Source organism: Monomorium pharaonis, chromosome 2 (assembly GCF_013373865.1).
Source record: "Monomorium pharaonis isolate MP-MQ-018 chromosome 2, ASM1337386v2, whole genome shotgun sequence".
Lineage (NCBI taxonomy): Eukaryota > Metazoa > Arthropoda > Insecta > Hymenoptera > Formicidae > Monomorium > Monomorium pharaonis.
Window position 1 is genome coordinate 24643017 of NC_050468.1, and position 22151 is coordinate 24665167.

General features: G+C 43.6%; 1 protein-coding gene across 2 annotated transcripts in view; it reads left to right on the forward strand.

Annotated features, from left to right (window-relative positions):
* LOC105832485 (zinc finger protein 395) overlaps window positions 1–22151 on the forward strand; it is an 81352-nt gene that overhangs the window by 19737 nt on the left and 39464 nt on the right. For both annotated transcript variants that reach the window (XM_012673469.2, XM_036283172.1), the window contains exon 2: window positions 20067–20230. In XM_012673469.2, coding sequence (XP_012528923.1) covers window positions 20067–20230 — 164 coding nt within the window. The remainder of the gene's footprint in view (window positions 1–20066; window positions 20231–22151) is intronic.

Here is a 22151-nt window from a genome sequence, read left to right on the forward strand (position 1 = left end):
CCGGCGAGACCGTCGCAAATGCATTTGAATAGCGGCGTATTTGATTATCGGGCGGAGAAGGTCGCCGCGCGTTACGTAACGACGTCACGCGCGTCTCGTGCGCACGATATATATTAAGTTGAAATTAAATTAAATCACTGTGTGAAAGAGGAAAAAAAAAACCGAGTCGCGATAGAGCCGGGCGCTTTGGGAGCGCGAGGGGCGACCGTGACGATTTCCGCGATACGCGCGAATGCGACGATGACGTGACGCGCGCCCGCTCGCTCGCTCGCTCGCTCGCTCGCGTAATAAACGGGCGGGTAGGGGAGGAGCCTTGTCGATGACGACAAGTGCGCTAAGGTCGTGGAATGGGGTATTATCAGCCGTACGTCCGATTGACCAATTATCGCCGCGTCTCTCACCTTGAACGGGGCTATTAAGCGAACGTCGTCGTCATAGGAAAAAAATCTCTTCTCTCACGTCACGCCGATATCGCGTGTGAAATTTTTCTCCTTTTTATTTTAGATAATATTTGTGCCTCGTATATCGGAATTTGCGGCAAAAAATATACGCCTTCGCGAGTATACGTGCGGTTTTAAACGCGCTTTACAACATGTCCGCGGCGCCGAGAATATTTCCGTCCGGGATTACTCGCACTTTTAATCGCATTACAATTAATTCTAATTAATTCCAGCGCTAATTGTCGTCGTCAGATTTCCGTATGGCTTTTCGATGATATTAATATTTACATTAATTTTCCGTGACACAGCAATTAATTAATTGTAACTGGCAGGGGACGCGGTATCGGAATCGTAAATACATTTCCTTTTTTTATGCTGTCCGCTTAATCGAGTCAATTGAAAGAACTTATTACATAATTGCCACTATTCGCTCGCTGCAAATTACCGGGACTCTTTTTTTTAATCACGCGCGGATTCTTTTTTTATCGGGAAAAACGTCACCGAGCCGCTTTTTGTTGGCCGGTTTTTGCCTCGCTCGTGCATATCTCTTATGCGACCAGCTGGCAATCGCTCCGTTGCTCGTGTTCCTTATTCAGCGACGGTGCTGCTGCGACCACGGTCTGGGAAAGGGGAGGGGAGATTCGCGGATTGAGCAGCTGCGTGACGTCATCGGTGGTAGCTCGACACAGTGACACCGATCGCCGGCTTCGCCGGGAAGAGAAGCCGAGCCAACCAGCCGGCCGGTGTCGTCGGGACGGCGATTCCCGCCGACTCTACGGTTTCTCATTCGTTTGTAATTGTCATTGGCAAAGAATAACGACGACGTAGACACGCGGAACATCGGACTTTCACTTCTCCGAGCAACATCCGCTCTCTGTAAATCCTTTTCTAGAGACGGTCGCTCTCTCGCGCAACAGCGAGATACGTTGCGAAGATACCGCGATCCGCCGGCCTGTTTATGAAATCACCGTGGTCAACAGCTAGAAAACAGCCGTCAGGAAATCGCAAAACACTCCAGAGTTAGCTAAACAATCTGGTGCATTAATAACAAAGACGCGTAAACGTGACGTTGATAAAAATGATGAGGAAAATATTTTGAGATCGGTATCTCGTATTACTGCGTGTGTCAGTTAAAGATTAATTCAATTCGAGGATGTATGATATTATGCTACTTAATATACCTGCCATGAGAAACGCCAAATAACGATAAGAAACTGATTACGCGGCGTTTAAGATTAAGTATCGTTAATTAATTTTCTGCAAAATCTTTATTTCGTCTTCGGTCATCTTTATTATTATCCATGACGAAATGTTTCAATTTTAATTATTTTTTTCTCTTCTCGCACAATTTGCTCAGTTTATGAAATCCTTATATCCCGCTATAAGAATATTTCCACAATTCATGTCACAAAGTGCCATAGCGGTTCTGCTAATATTTCACTATTGATACTCGTGTTAAAACATCTGATACCATATACCTCTCTCTTTGTCCGTTATTTCAAGAACACATTAGCAGGTGATTTGCCACGAGCGACCTACACTCATCGATCAAACGCATGTCTTATCTCCTCGAGATAAGATGTTGCGAATACGAAGACGTCACGAGTTTCGCTGTGTACTTGATGTGACAATAACAAAGCTAAAAAAATCCCTAAAATTGTATTTTGTATTTGGTACAAAAAAAAAACTGGCTTTGTTCTTCATTTAATATTTTTATTAACTTGCACACATTTTCTTCTGCTTTTTGAAAGAAGCACTTTAAGTCTGCATTGCAATTAATTTAAAAATTAGATTTAAAATCTTTCTTTTAATACATATTATTAAAAGGATACTATTTGTATAATTTTTAATGAAATATAATAAATAATTGCATTTACGTTATTGCATAATGTTTATTTTTATTAAATTAAATTATGATAAATATGCTTATTTTTTTGGAAATATTTTATCTCATTGATCAAAAGCATCTTAAAAATTAATTATATATCTTTTAATTTGTACTACACTAATAATTGATCGATAAAATTTATTCCACGTATCTTAATCGAGAACTGGGAACTATTGTTCTCATTCTCAACAAGTAATACTGCACGTTCAGATGTCCTTTTTATTTAGATCTTATCTCGTACAGGATAAACGATCTTGCGAGACATTGCACCATGGCATTGACATGTTATCAGAATCGCGTGTATACGAGTCTAATTGGCGACGAGACGCAAAAGATAACGAACCTCGTGTCGTCAGCCTTGAGACAAAAAAGTGTATTAAAAGTCTGTTTAAATAAAATGTTTCTCTTGCTGCGTCCCTTCACGTCGCCGGGAAACTAAACGGAAATTGAGATTGCTACTTTGGTCGCGTCGCCGATGAACGGCGAGTTTAAAAATAACTCGGCCAGGTAATTGCCCTGCGAGTGGTCGCGGTAACGAGAGACATATGAGACTTCAATGTCAAGCCGTTACGCTACTGGGTTGCACAGATAAGAGAGAAAGAGAGAGAGAGAGAGAGAGAGTGAGAGCGCTCTCTATTCTCGCGAGGGATGAGGAGAGGCACAGTGCGAGAGGGGAGGGAAAAAATGAACGGACGCCGCGAGCGGCGAAACATCTGTTTATGTGCTGAGCAAGTGAGGTACTTTATCGATTTGTCAGATACAAATCTCTCGCGGCGTATGCAACGGATAAACAAGAATGACGTTAACGCCGAGTATCTTGTTGCCGTCCGCGGTTTCTTATTTTGCTTATGCCGAATGCAAATCGAAGTTTTCTAATGCCGCGCGCATTACGTGCGTGGCATGCGTTTAATCGATTGCATCCTCTCGCGAATTGACTGCTTTATCGCTACGTTTATGATACACCGATGAAATAAGTTTCAACGCGAGAGCCGTTAGAGGCTTCGAGGGCAAGTGTACTGTTACAGATATATCAAATAGTATAAATCAAATTGCATAAAAATATATATTCACCGGCGGCATAATTTATCTGCTCACGACACGATGAGTGTCGAACGCTCCTTCTTGTGATTTTTACAAGTTACTTATTTATGTACCACTGGAACGTTTCAAGACGCGCTTGCTGTTATCAAATTGCGCACTGTTTCTCGGTTTTTCTTTGTACGTTGTTAGATTTTGGGAATGTCTGGCTGAACGCGGATATAAACTTTAGATAGTTTAAATAGTCACAGAGTCAAAGTCCTGTATATTATCGCTGTTGCGCAATGGTGGAGAATTCGTCGAGTGAATATCGTGCGCAATTTAAATTGAATAGTATGTGTATTTATTAGCTTTGAGAAAGGGGCAAACAACCCACTCTTCCGAGAAGAAATGCATAATTGTCGTCGCGCATATAATACGTTACGTTATATTATTATACAACTGACAGCAAGAAAGAACATTCTTGTTTTGAAAATATCTTTATTTTTGAAATGGCAAATATCGAAATGAGATTATTGTATGTAATTCCAACAAGAAAAATATGTTCAATAATACTTTTCATAAATTGAGCGAAAAAATCGTTATCTAGAAAATACAATAACAATCTCTTCAAGGAATTAGATTTTTTAATACTAGTATTATCAAAACAATCATATATATTGGGGTTTTTAAAATGTTTATTATAATATTAAAATAAAAATATTTTTTTGTGAAATTTAAAATTATCAAATTCTTCAAAGAAGATTAATTTAATATATAAATTAATGTACAAGCAAAATTATTATTATTTCATATATAGGCGAAAATATAATTTCTTGCTTGTACGCGAAACAATGATTGTTAAATAGAATACATTAATTTTAATTTGATACTAATGGTTGGTACTGTTTTTTTATGTGGATTTTTTTCAGCTTTTGCTACGAATAATCTCTGTTATACACAGAATTTCGATACATGTGAAAATCATTATAAATATAGAAATAACTTACAATAGATATCTAAGCGATTCATTTTTAATAACACAATTTAATATTCAGTTGTTTTACTAAATTCTAAGTATAATTTAATTATCGTATCCTTCAGTTCGAATGAAAAATGATTATTGTTCGGAGCTGATGAGTCATTTTACTACAAATAATATTAATATTCAACAGCCTACAAAGGACAAACAGACCTTATTCGAAATAAGTGAATTATCATATGTGTGTGTAGCCTGAAAAAGTATTAAGTATTTCATCATTAACTCTTCGATTTGTATAGCTAATTTTTTATGACCTTTCGATAATCTTATTTATCATTGAATTACAATGACAATCGCAATGACTCCTTTTCTAACTTTTAAAAGATTTTATTCTCGGTATATTATTCCGTTTAAACTGCACTTTCTCATAATTAAACCTTTCTGTTTCGTGATTTATCGAAGAATTTCCGATTAAAATCATAATCGGCGGAATTATGTCAGTATCGCGATTTCCTCTTATTTGTTGACGGCGTCGGCGTTTGTTTTTCTCGGCAGCGCGATAGAGCGGCCGGCAAGCCGCCGCGCGCCGCTTGCCGGCCGCCTCTCGAGAGGAATCTCCTTGATGCAACCTCGTAACAGAGGCTTTGTCCTTTCCCGCGATTGGCGGGATCGCGGCCGGCCGGCTGCCTCTCTGCCTGTGTGTTCCTAGATTCTCGCGCGCGGCCGCTTTCCTAGGCGGACGCGCTCGTTACTCACGTTCAGGTGCAGCCTGCACGTGGAAACCCGATTATACGCAGTTACGCCGAGTGGGAATAAAGGCGACGCGGCGCGGCGCGGCGCGGCACGACGCGATGAGGATTGAACCCCGATCCCCGGCGCAAGAACAAAGAAATCCTTGAGATACTCGCGCGCGCTCGCGCGACGGAGATAGCGGGTACACACGATTCGCGTTGTTAGTGCCCCCCTTAGATAAGCCGTCGGCGGCGAGCCCCGTAACGAGCGCCGCGCTCCCGTCCGCCGCCGATTAGACGCAATTAGACGCTCTCGTCGCTTCGATCGCGGCGAGATTTCATTTTATTTTCACCGAGAGACCTCGGGAATCGCGGCGAATGTTGTTGACGCGGTGGCGATTATCGCGAACGGTTTACATTCCGCCTTTACCAGGGTGTGTTATTTCGACGCGACGAATGACTATACTACTTTGGATAAATAATGCGAAGTGGACCGAAAGTCTATGGAGATGTTTTCCTCGTATATATATATATGCGATATATGCATGACAGGGTATATGGAGGAAATTCGAGGAATAGAGATGGCGCGAAAACGCGACGTTTGTTTGACCTATGTGCTCCGTGAATTACGAGCGCGTCTTATCCGCGTCTCATCCTTCGAAATACGTCGTCGGGAATTCTTGAAAGTCGCTCGCGCACGCTAGCCGCAATTAGCGGCTTTCGCGTTTTATTCCGTTGGAATTGCACGGCGCAAAAAATCCCACGGAACACGGAAATTCATCTGTCAACCGACGACGCATCTCCGACGCGCGAGATAACGCGTCTTCATTATGTCTGTGCTTTCCAGATAACGCGATTTTGACCGTCGAGACACGATTGGGAAACGTTTCACGTGACGCGATTGTGGCATCTAACCAATTAAGATTATTTTAAGGATGTATGTGCCACATTTTTGAGTATTATCAAAAAGAAAAAGAAATACAAACCGTTCTGTCATTAAATATCTCGGTGAACTTTGAGCATAATTCTTCTGCTTTAAAAGTTATTTAATTTTTTGTTTGCTCTTGATTTTTATATAAAATCGCATTTTCCGGTGCTTATTTGCAAATTTAATGAGAAGATAGCATTACGAATTAAATCAAAATTTTTATATACTAGTAAAACTATAATAAAAATTCATGCATTTATTTGAATTTCTACTTACTCATTAAAAATTATTTATTCAAAGCTATAGCAAAATAGAATTATAAAGACTCGTGTCATCATTATAAACCAAATATTTCCTCTTTGCTGGTTTTAGAATTAAAATTTGGATATTTATGATTAAAATTAATTAGAAAAATAAAAGGCTAAATCTGAGGAGTCCGTAGTTTTTTAATTTTTGATTACTTTTACTACTGGAGCCAAAAAAGATTAATTTTCATGTCGAGAAATGAAATTTATACAATGCCGAATTTTGTCCAAGGGATTGTAAAGAATAAAAATAGTTTCAGAATTATAAATTAGAATATATCTCGAGTTTGCGGCTGGTTTCTTCCGTAGTTGACTAGCCTTATCTTTCTGTTGCAATCAGTGCAATAAAGAATCATTATCTACTGGATAGCTTTATCCAACAATTAAGTAACTGTTAGAATTTCTTTGTCTACAGTCTTCGCATATTTTTTGCAGTACAGTATCCATTACAATGTAGCATCAAAGCTAAGGCATCAGGCGCGTTTCTAACAGTCAACGTGTCACGGGGAGTCACTTTCGGTGATGTTTTCGTGACTGGTTTATACCGCGGAATAATTTAACACCGTGGATAAGGGAGAGGTCCGATCAATCTAAAGCGTCGCTGGAGAACAAAGGAAAACGTGACTTATCTGTCGAGGAGATACCGTCACTGATGACAAGGTACACGCGCGTCGAAAGAGCAACTGATTCATCGGCACGCAACGGCTCGCCGCGGCAATGACAAAGGTCATCCTTGAACCGCGATTCCCTATTTGGCCGACGGATTCTCAACTGATCCCTTACGAAGACATTCCCGCGAAGGCGCGTCGAGGTTCCCTTTACCTCGAGGGAAACTATTAGCCGCCTCGCCGACAATGCGGCTGCCCGCCTCGCGACGAAAAATTCCGTTTTTACCTTTAGCGCCGGCAATTAGCAAAAAACTGGAGAGCGTAGTGATACCGCAGCAAAAACGTCGCAACGCGACCTTCCACACGTGATTAACTTCTTCTCACAGGTGACGTAACGCTTGTTTTGCTAATGACTATTAGCTAGGTGGATATGCACCTATTATCATTATAATGAAGACGGCTGCTGATGGAAATTTCGATTTGCGAGGGCATAAATTATACAGAGATATAGCCCGCGATGGATATTGCATGAATCTATAGTAAAACTCGATGATAAAATTACGGAGCTTTAATACAGATATTTTCGCGAAAGGAGTAAAGTCAATAAAAGCAGCATGGATGACACAACATCATATAACACATGCATTACGAAAAAGGTTTGATAATAATGATAAATAAATTGCAGACAGTTAATAGAGCTCTAAAAATCCCAATAATACATCAGAGAGAACATTGCCAATAAGAGCCAGGCACTAGATATTTGCATGCAAAACCATTTTAGATTATATGTACGAATATTTAGTGCTGGCTCTTATTGGCAATATTCTCTCTGTATTATTTGAATATTAATTAAGCTTTGATGAAATAATTGCAACTAATGTTTGGTTATTATAATAAAAAGTATTTGTTAATTATAATAATAGTAACCGATAATCAATCGAATACTAAATATGTGGTAACATTTAATTGAAATTATTTCATTAAAGCCAACTCTGCTATCCTGGTTTGCTTACTTAACGTCCATTAACCAATCTTTCTTTAGTGTACACACACAAATAATGCACCTTTGAACACTTTTGAAAGAAAGATTTGTTTCATGAATGAAGCCACCATTTGACGTGTGCAAAATTGTTTCGCGAAATTGAAAATAAACGGACTAGACGGCCGCACGATTACGTAACGCATGCACTATTCACGTGAGCATTGTGCGAAGATTTTGCGGTGAACATCTCGTAAGAAAATTCAAAGTCGATCGTTATTATTAGCTTTCTTAATATAACGACAATAGGCAAGAGTTCAAGGTAGGGCAAAAATAAAGCACAGTACAAGAGTGCGGTGGCAACCTTGGCGATATTATGCAAGAAGTGAAGCGTAAAAGCGGTATGAATGACGCCACCGTTGCGAGAGCTTTGGTTGTACAGAAGAAAAGTTTTCATTGTTCGTGAGATCTCTCTCTCTCTCTTTCTCTCTCTCTGCTGCTCTCGTGGGCGCGATCGAAGTCATGACGTCAGAGACGCTGTAATTCTTCCCTAACACGTCGTCACGATCCTCTCGTTGGCGTCCTACTCACTTCTTTCTCCCTCTCCTCTCCTGACGTTTCCGACGTCACTGATCGCCGTCCGCCAACGCGAGGAATGAAGCAAAAGCTTATAATAATAGCGGAAACCTGTTAATGATGAGTATCCCATATCCGCCAAGTCTGCTAACGCGCGAATAAAGCGCGTTCGTAAGTATAATACAATACGCAGGAAACGCAATCGCGCCGCGGATCGCATCTAAGGAAGCTCCCGAGCTGGCCTAGGCCAGCTTTTCGCGATAGGCGAGAATCTGCACGGCACGGTCCGTTCCGTTAAATCCATCCTTCGAATCGACAAAGGCGTGACGCCACGTGTAATTAGCGCTTTCCTACAACGCGCCGTCATAATTTCATCGCGCGCCGCCAAGACGCAACCGACGTCTCGCTGCGCGCGTGTTTGACGTCGGCGGCGAGCGATACCGCATTTAATATTTTGCAGAAAATGTATTTACGGACGGGCGCATACGCGCTTTACACGCGCGAGGAGAAACACACGTCGGTGTGTGTGTGTGGAGCAATGCCGGGGAACACGATTTCAGAATTATTTACACCGGGATAAAGTGCGCGCCGGTGACGAAAGCATAACAGCCAGCCAAAACTTCATACGAGTGCTATGACGAATTCGATATTAATATTTCTCCCTCGATGTTAATATCCCTTATCTCCGTCTAGTATTTGGTGAATTCATAATTTTTAGCCCGTAAATACTTTTCATCACCGGCGCGGCCGACGAGTTGATCCAACATCGGCGGAAACCGGCAAGAGACACGAGGCGTTTTTTTTCCCACGGACATTTCTCGTCCGCGCGCGAATGCGATTGCCAGAGCGCGCGGGTGAGCGCGCGATTAACGTGTGCGGCACATTCAAATGAAGTATGACTCCCCGAGTATTTGCATTTAGAGCCTCTCGCACGGCCGTACCTTTGGGATATTTGTACGTTGTAATAAGCAATGACGTTTATAATCGTTCGTATAATCCGCATTACACCCCCTTTACAACCTGTCGTCGTAAGTAATGGGCAAGATACGCGAGGCTGAATCACGATCGAACAGCTGGGGGAAATTGCGCATACTCGATTTATGGACCGTATCTGAAATATGAGAATAGAAGTACCCGTTAGGTCTATTCTTCGTAATGCAATCAAAGGTTACAACTGGCTGGAATATGCCGCGAGGCGGCTTTCCCAACGCGCGCGTTTCGGCATAATTTCCTACGCTTACGCTCAAATATATTATACGGGATGCATGCACGCAGGCTCTCGCGAGCGCGTTAGATATGAATCATTTATTCAAGAATAAATCGAAAACGATCGCGTTTAAGCAGCAAACGTGAATTGCTTAGCGAGGAGGAGGTAATTTACCGTCCGATAAAAAATGAATAAGCAGTCAGGAGACGGAAAACCGAATTAAACAAATAGTACCTAAGATTAAAAACTCTTTTTCACTTTACGTTCGAAGCATCGACTCGGGGGGGTGGGGGGGAGGAGAGGGGTGTTAATCAGCTTCTTTACGAGTCCAGATAACGACAAAATTGTAAAAGGTTCCTGATTGAAATGAGCCAAGCGTCTTGTTGTACGCGAGTTAAAACCAGTTTTGTAGAGAAATGACGTAACGCATTGTGCTCACAAAACCGTCGTCGATTCCCGGTCGGTCACTTCCCCGTAACACATTGGCTGCCAACGCTTTTCAGACAAAAGCCGGGGTGACGTCAGGACGTAGGCACGCGTAAAAAAGCATCTTACAAAGGAAAATGTCACAACGCACCTTGTTCGAGGCTCTCGACCACCGTCGTCTAATTGTAAGTGCCCGGTCTCTGTCTCCTCCTCTGCCTCACCCTCTCTCTCTCTTTTTCTCTCTCTCTTTTGACTCGCGGGGCGAATTTCGTCGTGTCCCGTTACGCCGAGCGAATCTCGGCGCATTCTTCGATTCGGGTCATGGTTCCGCGTACATGGCGGAGTCTTGCTGACATTCTTAGATCATCACGCTCGTTACGGAACGGCCGAAATTTCGCGGCGAACAGGCCACGCTTCCGCCGCGCGTTTCCGTGTAATTGAACGAGGTATTTGAGACATTGCGATGAAGAAACACCGGGGCTTTTGTGTGCCGATGTATATTCCTGGGTTACCTGACCTATCTACGGTTAAAAACTGTTATAAGCGCCCGCGGCCTTTTTGTCATCGTCAATGCGTTACTAATCGCATCCTCTGTTAATGCGAATGAAACGTTAAAAGCACACGGGGGGCTTCCGGTCGCCGCTGTAAAAAATAGCGTGAAGACATTTATTTGAAAAATGAGCACTTTCACGAGCGGTTTCTACATAAATATTAATTAATATATCCGCGCGAATGGTATATCACGCGGAAACGAATGGCGATGCAATGAACAGTCGCGTTTTACTTTCCATCGTAACCAATTATATCCGGAATACTCGGAATTACATTAAGATTTTGCTGCCTTTCCTCGGTATAAAATGCACTCTCTTTTCTCTTCTGCGTAAAAGCATTCTCCCGGCTGGAACGGCGCAGAAGTTTGCGAGATCGCGAGATCTCCTTCGCTCTACAACGGTCCGCTACGAGTGTAGTTTTATACGCGTCCGGCTCGATTTTACAGTTATCATTGTTTTGAAAGGAATGCGGCAATTCCTTTCCTGTTTCACGGCGGCCGTCGTTTCACGCGGACTTAGGACACCGGGCGAACCCGGAAAGTCCTCGTGACTGATTTGTATAACGATTCGGTATTCCGGTTCCTTGCGCGCACACATTCCTACGTGATTAACCGCACGCGGAATAAGACCGTAAAAGATCAGAGAGGCCACACGCTCGGCTACTCGTGGTGCGTTGGTTTCGCAGGTGTTCCAACAGAATGTCTGTTAGATAAATACGATCAAACGCGTTCTCTCGAAATTTGTACGCGGGAACAGAAAGAGAAAAAGAAAGATAGAGAGAGAGAGAGAGAGAGAGATAGAGAGAGAGAGAACACGGAATTACGAAGGATATGAACAATTTAAATACATACGTGTTGGAATTTGAGAGAAAATCCTTCTAATTACGAAAATTAATTGGAGTATTGAATAACGCGTGCAATTACTTAACGCGAGAAGTTACTTTAATTACCAGTTCTTTTAATATTTACATTTGCATGGAACGTGCAGATTTTGCTGTTTAAATTTAAGAATTTAAAGTTCCGATATTGGCCGTTGCCCGTAATAAAAGGCATCGAAATTTACACCGTTACAAAGTGCACGCAAAATAAACATTTTTTACGCACATATACTCGGTTAATATGTAAACATTACAAAATTTTACATATTTATATGAATAATGCGCATAATGCGGTGTTGCATAATGCAAAACCCGCTCTAAACCCTTTAACTCTTTAAATGTAACATAAACGCCGTGATATCACAAATTTTCCGTAAAGTAACGAGCAATTATAATGCGAGATACGCGCGCGCGATGTACGGTATTTATCGCGCTTTATTTATCGAATTTTTTTTTCAACATCGCTTTATTGCAATCACCGTTGCAAAATATTGTTCGCGAAGGCCGAATTCATTTGCGAGGCACAATGTGGGATGGGTATTGAAATCTGCGTGCGGGAAAACGTGTGATAAACTGTAATTATTGATAAACACAGCCGATACGTGGCGATGCAACTGACGGAATACTAGGTTAATAATAATGCCGAAAGGTAATAATGCCAAATATCCGGTCGAACAGGGTTGTATCAACTCGCTCAACCACGTGCCGTTTACAGTCGATTGCGACGGTCATAAAACGCACGACGGCTCGTCATAAATTTAATAATTTAATTTCGCGGCGCGCACCTATCGGAAATTTTCAATAAGCTGTAGGAAAGTCAGCTAAGAGATTAACCATTTCGATTTTGCTCGATATGTATTCTTTACATGATCGCCGCTTCGATCTCAACGACACATTTAACGCCAAATGCGTCAGGTACACGTATTTCTTTATCGATTCTAAATGATTCGTTCCGATACTAATTAAATAAAGTTAAGGCGATTAAATTGGAATTAAACGCGCGGGCGAGTACAAGTACACGGGGGGAGGGGAGGGGGGGGATCTGTCTTGTTGGTTCAGCGGTTAGTTCAGCTCAAACCTGTTGAGCATCGATTTAATTTCGCTATGTTCGTAATCACGAGAAACACTCTGTTTTGCATTCGAGTAGAAAGCGAAGCGACGCAGAGGCGCATCGTAATATGGAGGACCCCGAGATCGTTTAACGATCCCCGATTGCGCGTTCTGGACGCGATATTTAGTTCGCCGACGGTTGAACATATCATATGTATACATTCGACACGAGGGATAATAGTCATTCGCGGCGGAGATTTCGCTCGTCAATCTCTCCCCGATGAATTCAATCTTGACGCATTTTATTATTGCCCAAGCGAGGCGATTTGGCCGTTGCAAAACACGCTCGGTGTAGCGAAACCTCCTTGCTCGCCGGCGAGGTAATCCGCCGCGCGAGTGCCGCGCTTTAGGAGTACTTGTGAAATGAAGCAAAATGCACTTTCACCTAACCGGCGTTGCGTTTCGCAACTCCCCCTCTTCCCCTCCTCACATCGAGCTGTGGCATCTCCAACTGTCTCTCTCTCTGACTCTCTCTCTCTTTCTCTCTCTGTCGGCCGAACGAAAGCAATCCTCCTCGCGGCGAAACGCCTCTCCTCCTCGTGCCGGCGTCCTAATTGTCGCGACTCGCGCGACGGCCGCGAGCTGAATTTCGCCGCGGCGGCGCGCGCGTTTACGCCTTTTACCTGACGTACGCTCGACACTTTCGACTTCGCCGTCACGCTACGCGCGGAAAGAAGAGCCGCTTCGTACGGATGCACTCTCGCTAACGCGTACGTGCGAGCTCGTGCAAAAGGGAAAAAAAAAAAAAATCGCTCGCGGAGAAAGCACTCGAGAGCCCCGAGAACGGCCACGTGGAATGCTATCGGAAGCTGGCGGTGCCATTAGCAGCGGGGGGATTAAGAACCCGCCTGGTTTCGGATTTCGAAATGCCGTGAGCATGCCGGGAATGATCCTTCCGCGTCTCCCGCGCGCGACGGGAACGCACGTGAATCAGAGAGCGCGAGATACGTTTCAACGAATCGTCGTAACGTTTCACGTGTATATACGTCCGTAATCTCGATCTCCGGTTCGAAGAGGCTGACGCAACGCTGAGCCAGCTGATCTCTCGCGATTCGAAATCCTCCGCCCCTCCCCCCTCCCCCCTACCTCCCCGCGAACGGACGACGACGTCGTCATCTAACGCACGTGTGTGTGTGTGTGTGTGTGTGTGTGTTTATCAGTCGGCGTCTCTGCCTTGGGTGGCGCCGGACGCACGGAGTTTAGACGAAGAAGGTGAGGCGAGAGAGGTCGACGACTCGCGCGGCGCGGTTGCACGGCCTCTCGGGATGATATGGGCGTTTATGGGCCGCGATATCGCGCGGGGGAGGAGAGGGAGACGGACGGGGGAAAGAAATTCGAAAGTGGCCGGTGAAAGTGCTCGGAGCGCGCGCGGGAGCACGTGGCTCTCGCAACGTCAGCGAGCGTGGAGGAGCGCGGCTCGCGCGAGCGGACTTCCTTCGCTTCCACCTCGTCGCGTGCTCTGGCTTTTCCATACACCTTCACCTGTTGTGTCGCCGCCGCTCATCGCGTGGCACGTCCGTCGGACGGACGACCTTTGTAACTTTCCCTCTGTCCCCTGACCTTTGAGTCCGGCCGGTGCGGAGGTTGAGCTGGTTCAACCGGAAAAAAAAAAAACGGGACTCCTCCGGCGGCGAACCCCGTTCGGGGAAGGAGCCGCTCCCGGGCTCTTTCGAGCGCTACGATTTTCCTCGTGCCCCAAGTCTCTCTGCGCGACGCGATATACGATTGCACGCGTTGCGAGGGTGTCTTATTAGATGGGATATAACGCATTAGCCGTGTTAATATTGTAACACGGGAAGGACAGATCGTAGATATACCCCCGTGGTAAACACGAGTGTCCCGGGTGCGAAGTGCGAATATACGATTACAAAAGAGATTCGTTCTTCATTACATTATTTGCCCCGCCACTCCGGATCTTCGCGCTTGCTTGATCAAAAACAGTATCGAATTCAGCTTCCGGAGGTGCGAAAAGCCCGCTGAAAAGTCGGGCAAAGAACCGCTGGCCGTTCGCGGGAGGAGAGGGGGGGGGGGGTTGGGCTTCTACAATTTCGCGTAGCGCGAACGTTGCGAACGTCCACGTGGGGGCAGATAAGCCGCGCGTGTCGAATAACGTCGAATAATCTGACAGCTGCATATATTCTAACAGCTGATGACTGCGGAACGCGGAGTGCCGATTACAACACGCGCCGCCGGCCCCGAAACGAAGAGGCCTCTCGCTTTTCACCGTCCGGCGCGGATCGTCGATATTGCTGTATAACTGCAAAGGCTTACTTATTCGACGCGGGCACCTCTTCGCCAGGCGATGCAAAACGCCGCGCCGCGTTTGAGGGGGAGGGGGAGTCCGGAGGGGGCGCGGGCTGGCATTTTATCGCGGCGCTGCATTTGCATGCCGCCGAATCCACTCGTGCGTGATTTCTAGCTCGTTCCGTCGGGATTCACGTACGCGCTGTGACATCGCGGCTATCGGGGTTAATTGAATCCCTTTCTTCTCCTCGCGTAAAGCTTTTCAAACGCCACAACCAATCTCTCTCTCTCTCTCTCTCTCTCTTTCTCTTGCGCGCGCGCGCGTTAAAGACGCGCGGAATTTCGCTGCCGATACGCGGATTCGTCTACCGGCACTACCGTTAATTAAATTTGACAACTTGTGTGCGTATCATGCTGCGCGCGCGCTCGTTACGCTACTTGAGCCTATCCGCACCTCTGTGTATCGCGGGAAAGTGAACGGGAAGCGAGACTTATGGTGGTTAATTAATCGCAGAACGCAATCTTGATTGCGCCAAATTAGTATGTGTCACAGACGGCGTGTGATGGATATTTCGACGTAGGGATTAAAGCCGTCAGGGAATCCCAAGCCGTGTGTATTTACCCGCTAGTTCGAAGAAGTAATTAAGTAATGGAGTTATACTACGAGTATATGCACGGCGAACGTGCCTATTACATTCGCATATATAAATCACACGTCATAAATACGTTACCTCGAACGTGCGAATCGGATAACAAAATTAAGGGGTTATACCGAAATCGATGTTTCCTGGTGATGTAAAGAAAGCGGTTTTGATGTAAAGAACGCGTGATGGTAGAAAATTAAAGTACCTTTTAATAATATATTTCGGTGCGGTTATTAAAATAAAATTAACATAGTAACGATGTCGACGATAAGATTCGAAAGGAAAAAATGCCTCGTGATTTTTCATTTGACAATGCATTTGCCCCACATTTCCTTCGGACAGGTTTACGTAAATTGTGCAGGACAGCAGATTTTTAACGGTCAACGTGTGTAGAATTTTTGTTTCGAGTATTTATTCGAAAGAAACTTATATATAGAAATCGACTCGCGCGCATTGAAAAAAAAGTTGTAACAATAACAATAATCAAGCTTTAGCGAAATCATTTTAATTAACTGTTCGGCAAATATAACCTAATATTTAACAATTATATCGTTGAACGGATACTAAATATTTGGTATATTAACCAAACATTTAATCGGAATTATTTCACCAAAGCTTGATTATTATTGCCAGCTTATTGCCATTTTTTTTAATGTGGAAAACAAATTGAAAGAAAAGTGAAAAAAAATATATAATATATTATATCATATATATTATATATACATACGCATAAAATAATAACATCAAACTAACACAAGCTTTTATATATATTACATATTTTATATATATTTTTGTTTTATGCTTAGGTTAACGCTATTTTCTATAACGCTATATGTGAATTAATTCTTGTGTAAAAGAGCGTACTTTTTGCTGCGTGGAGATTTTTCTTTCGGAGATATTTGAAAATCGTCACGCTTGCTATTCGATCGGAGAGGAATTTCTAAATTATCTCAGATAAATCAGCACACGTGAGTGTGTATCGGATAAATTCCTACGATGTACCATTTCATGTCTCTTGCTTCTAAGATGATCGCAGCTAAGAAGTCGAGCAAGATGGCTGCTGGGAATCATCGAGACCGATTGAGACCAATTTCGTCGAAATTATCGGTCAGAATTCTTTGAAAAAAAAAAACGGCAACTCACAATGGCATAGATAGCATCGCTTTCGAGTCTCCCTCGAACACTGGAGGCTACGTATTAATCTTCCACAAATTTCTCTTGTTCACGCAACGGCTTTTTCATTTATTTTTTTCGAAACAATACAAACTATTACTTAATACGTTTATATTAAGGTATTGTTAATTACAGCAGTAATATTTGTAAAAATAATAATAAAAACAGATATTTTTAATACTTTTCAAACGGCAACGATAACGCAGAGGTTTACAATCTGCTTTATTAATTAGCATAATCTATCTGTTCGAAAAAAACAAGGTGAGACATTTAAATCGCGGTTTTTATCAAAAATAATTTAATATTTTCAAAATGTTGTCGACATATAAAGCCAACCTCTACATGTGGACCTGCACAAATTTCAATCCATCGGGTATACGCGCCCGAATATATTTGGATATCGTGTTTGATATTCGCGAAAATATCACAGCGTGACTCTCGGTGACGTTAACAGCCCCGACTGTAGCCATCGATACTTTTCGAGTGCAGATGTATTCGGCACGCATGAAAATTGCGTGGTATCGAGGCGAGGGCCGGCGACCGTCGATCGCGGCGATAAAACTGCGGATTCTGTACGCACGCGGACGGATATACCCTGTATACGATAATGCGAATATAATGACGACGTTGCGGGCGCGGGTTAACAACCCGCCCCACGTCCGTCGTTAGCTTCGTTTCGCGAAGCCCGGAGCCGTGTGTTTTGTACACGCGCGTGTGACACGCACCGCTCACGGTGCGTCCCAATTCGATATCGCGACACGGAACTGTCTCGGACTGGCTTTTTTTTTTTTAAATAATAACGAGACACACGCAGATTGGCAAAACGTGACTTCTGCGGCCGCGGTAACGCGGACGAGATTCCTCGATGTTTTTTTTTTTTTTTTTTATTCACGCGCGAGAAATTATAATTGCGGTTGCAACATTGAAACGATTTGAAAGATCTGGAGCAAAGTAAACGCATGATATTCGGATTTAATTTACTTAATTATTAATTAGTTTAATCTATTTAAATCTATTTAATTATTAACCCCCGAAAAATCGGACGTCGGGATTTCATGCATAAAGTTTTCCGGATTTTTTACTTTTGATTTTGCGTTAAACGTTATTAGAAATAATTATACTTTACATCGAAATTGTTACTTAACATTCAGAAAGTGATCTTTTTCTGGCACTGAAAGGGTTTAGTTTGTTTTAAACTTTTCTACTTCGCAATTTAAGTAGAGGTAGACGAATAAACGATCAAAGTAGATCTTAATGCTTATTATGTGACTTATACATTCTCTAGTTCATTCAAACTGCGAATTACTTTTGAACTTTCAACTCATTACATCCACTTAGAATAAAACTAGATATGCAATATTATCGATTCAACTAAGATATATAACTTGCCATCCCGAAATATTAAAGAAAATTTATTGCGAAAAATAAATGAACCCCGAAAATTACCCCATGATAACATAATCTTGGAATATTATTTGAGATGTGGCGCATCGACACGATTATTATCAACGTTTTAAAAAAATATTTCGTATTTTTGTATTTGCAAAGATTTCGCACGCGTAAAGCGCGACGTGACATTACGCTCCGATGAAAATGTCCTCTAATTAAATGGAATACATATATTAAGGAATAATCTATTATCCGATCGAAGTTTATATCTCTTCGGCATTGGAAACGCATTTTATTTCGTCCGCTTACGACTTTGATCGAATCGTATTTAATTCAACGACGCGAAAAAAAGGCACTTGTCATCAATACTTTTCGCAAACGGGTCGTTTTTTTTTTATACGCGAATATTTCCATCGAGTGTACCTCGTCGTCGAGCGTGCGCGAAGGTGGACATAAACAGTCGGTTATATTTGTGTTACAAACGCGACACCACCGTGTCGTAAACGTGCCCGCCGTCATATATTTAAAACGCCGGAGGAGATATACTCGTAATCGAGAACGAAAATAGGCGTGAAAACAGTTGCTTAACACCAATAACGCCACGTGCTAAATAAACGTGCGCGGTTTACGCTAATTAGCGTCCGCGTTTGTTTTGTAAGAGGCATTATTCCCGGCAGACGGTCGCGCTCTGATTTTGCAGACGCGAAAATTCGCCGGTTGAGTAACGAGAGAGTCGACCGGCGAGAAAGTCCCCTCCGCCTCGAGCGTTTCATTTCGCGTGCTCCAGTTTGCGAACACCCCGTATATGTCATGCACACGTAAGAACCGCCGAACGTGCGGCGCGAGCAACGGGTCTTCTTCCTCGTAAACACCCGGAGCCGGAACTCGCAATAGCATGCGGCCGCATACCGCGCATACCGCGTTCAGCAAAATTACCAGAAGGCTGTCGTGTCCGCGTGTGCCTTTTCTTTTTCTTTCGTTCTTTCTTTTTTTTTCGTTTCCCGCACGAATCCTGCGTGCGCGCGTCCACGAGAGCCGTCCGACGAACGGACGTGACTTTCACGGCGTTTGCATGACGTATCTGTTCCGCAGCTTTACCGCGCCGGCAGAAATAATAAACGGCAATTTGAGGGTAACACGTGTATTTCGCAACGGCGTTACGTCGGGGACGGAAGGACGGAGGATAACGTCGGATTACGCGCGCGCGATCGGCGCGATCGGCGAGCCGACGACAGTCGCGACGCGCCCAGGGAGGACGGCGAGTCGCATTTCCGACCCGGCCGATCACGAGGAAGCAGACGATCGTTCGCAATTAGCCTTACCAATCACGAGGGGAAAGTTCCGGGATACGCTCAAAATTTCGCACTTTCTCCGCGGTGTATATACGTTACGCGTGGAACGCCTGTCTTTGGGAAGCCAAGAGCCTCGAAAATCCTCTCTCGGATGCGTTTACCGTGAGCTTTCAGATAAAGAGAGGTGGCACGCGAGAGCAGAAAAAAGTGGCACTTATTACATCGAAAATGCTCGCCGGCGCGCTGGAGCATAAGCTCCGCGTGCTTCGTGCGGGGGAGGGGGGGGGGTTTCACACGTCGGAGGAGAACCACTTAGAAATCCTGCGGCCTCGCATTGTGATCCTTGCGCCTGTATACACCGAGCTCTTTGTTCCATTGAAAACGGTGCGAAATTTCTTCGCGATGCTTCTGTAGAAAGTAATTTGCTCATTACTACTGTTAAGTTTCATTTAACAAGCCAACGTGCGCCGGCACGAAAGAGAAATAAAGGAGAATACGTGCGTGTAATTTTGATATGCATCACGATATACATCTATGAATATTATACTTTTACGTACACTTTACCGCCTCCTTATTATCGCGCGTTCATTTTTGCCGAGTTTCGAAAAGTCACGCGCGACATGGCGAAGTCGCTTTCGGGTGAAAAAACTATTCGAACCAAGGAGATGCTGATGTGTTTGTCTTCTTTCTTTGTTACAGGGTACTATGAGCCTAACCAAACGCATAGACGAGATCAGGCTGCTCGAGTCACGTAAGAGCGCACGACTAGCCGATCAGGACACGGATTTCGCCAGGCTTGCCGATATGGCCGGCGATCGTAAGCGGGCGTCCTCCCACTCTATCGACGTGCCACACGTGATGGCGTAAGTTTTCCCTCTTCTTTCCCTATTACTGTCGCTTATCTGGCTATATGCTTTTATGTTCCGGGCAGCAGATAAGGTCGAAAGTAACTGCCGCCGATTGACAATAAACTTGTGCCGAGGCAAGCGGGATTGTCCCTTTAAACGTCGTTTAAAAGCAAAATACAATTTACGGAGTGACGCGACTCTTACTCCTGCCTCGATTATGCAAATTTCGCGGGGCTTCCCCCGTGAAAATTATTCAAGCGTTCCGTGTTGTGTTTTGAATTTTTAATTTCCGCGTAGTGTCCGTGATATTGCAATTTGGCGCGCGTAACTCGTGAGACGTTGCCTCGAAGTTCTCGAAGAGGAAGCGAAAAATTGTCCGTATGCTCGATTCGATTACCGATCGAATATATCCCTTGTTTCGTTTAAATATTTTTTTTCTTGTACGATATAATATGAAACATAAATTTTCTAGATCTCGACCCGCCGTTCTTATCCCAGTCCTATCCCTCCGACTCCCACAAGTGATCCTCGTGAATTCAATCGAGGTAGCGTTTTTTTTTTTTTTTATTTCGTATCGTAAACCACTTTTCAAAATCCCTTCTTTGAATCGAAGATTCGAAATAGCGTGAGGATAATTTTTATCCGTTACAATTTAGTCGAGATTAATTTTTTATAAGTAATACAAAAATATCAAGGTAAAAAAGAGAAATAAAAGTGCAATCAAAAGGTAGTGCAATAAAATTACAAATATTAAAAAATTATTCACCGGACGATTATGCATTTTGCCGCCAAGCGCTTTATATGTCAAAGGCATTCTAGTAATCCGACATATACCGAAGGTCATTGTCAGCTGCAACGTGCCGACAAGACCTTTTGGTATGCGAGGTTATGAGAATACCCTTTCTTCATGTCAGGCTTTTTCCTCTCGTCTAATACCGATAGATACAGGACGACACCGGTACAGGTCTCTGCACATTTCCCCCCACGTAAAATATAAATTTTATACGTACAGCCACGTGTGTCCCCGAAGATCGGGACGTATTCGATGCTAAAGATAAAAAAGCCGAGCATCCGCGTGACGTATAAAGCAAGAACGAAGGAGCGTCCGTTTGCGGATCGTTAGACCGTGAATGCACCCTCGCCGGGCACCTGTCTCTCACCTTTATACGGCACGCAACTCCCCAGAACGCTTTACGCCTCACCCCCGTTGAATGTCAGTGAATATTCGCTGTAGGGGCGCCGCGGCGAGGAATAGCCGACGGATATTTTAGTGAAAAAAAAAAAAAAGAACACCATGCAACGCAACAATGCCTTCGTGATTGCAATTTCCTGCTTGAAAATCCTACTCCAATCGTACAATTGTGCTACATCGGTTAAATATCATGAATATATGTGAACATCACAATTCTCTAATCTTGATCTTTGCGTTGTTATTTCGAAAGACTTAAATCAATGCGGCGCAAAGCACCGTATGATTGGAACGAGATTTCTAAGTAGATAAAATATAAATAAAACTGCGAGATTTACGCATAATTTAAATACTTTGATACATTGTAATTTCATATTTATGAATGAATGGATGAGATATTCCGTGCCGTTACGATAATGTTACGCGTTTTATATCGTCGCTTCAATTGTTTTCACATTTAAATAGAATTCAAACCTTGGGATGAAATCGTCGTCGCGAGATCCGCTTATAAGATTACGCGATTGAAAAACAATGAAGTTTCTCGTTCCGCCTACTCTTATGCAGCGAGCTGTCCGGAGTCTGCGACCTGCGATCCCCATCATTTGAGACGAAATTTTCTTGCCGTCTCCCTTCCTTCTTATGCCCGTTTCTCCGAAAAGGATGAAAAGATCACAGCCCGACAGGGGCGACGAACTCGAAGGTTAATGCCCCCTCCCTGACTTTTCGTTTAGTATGGTCGGTCCTTGA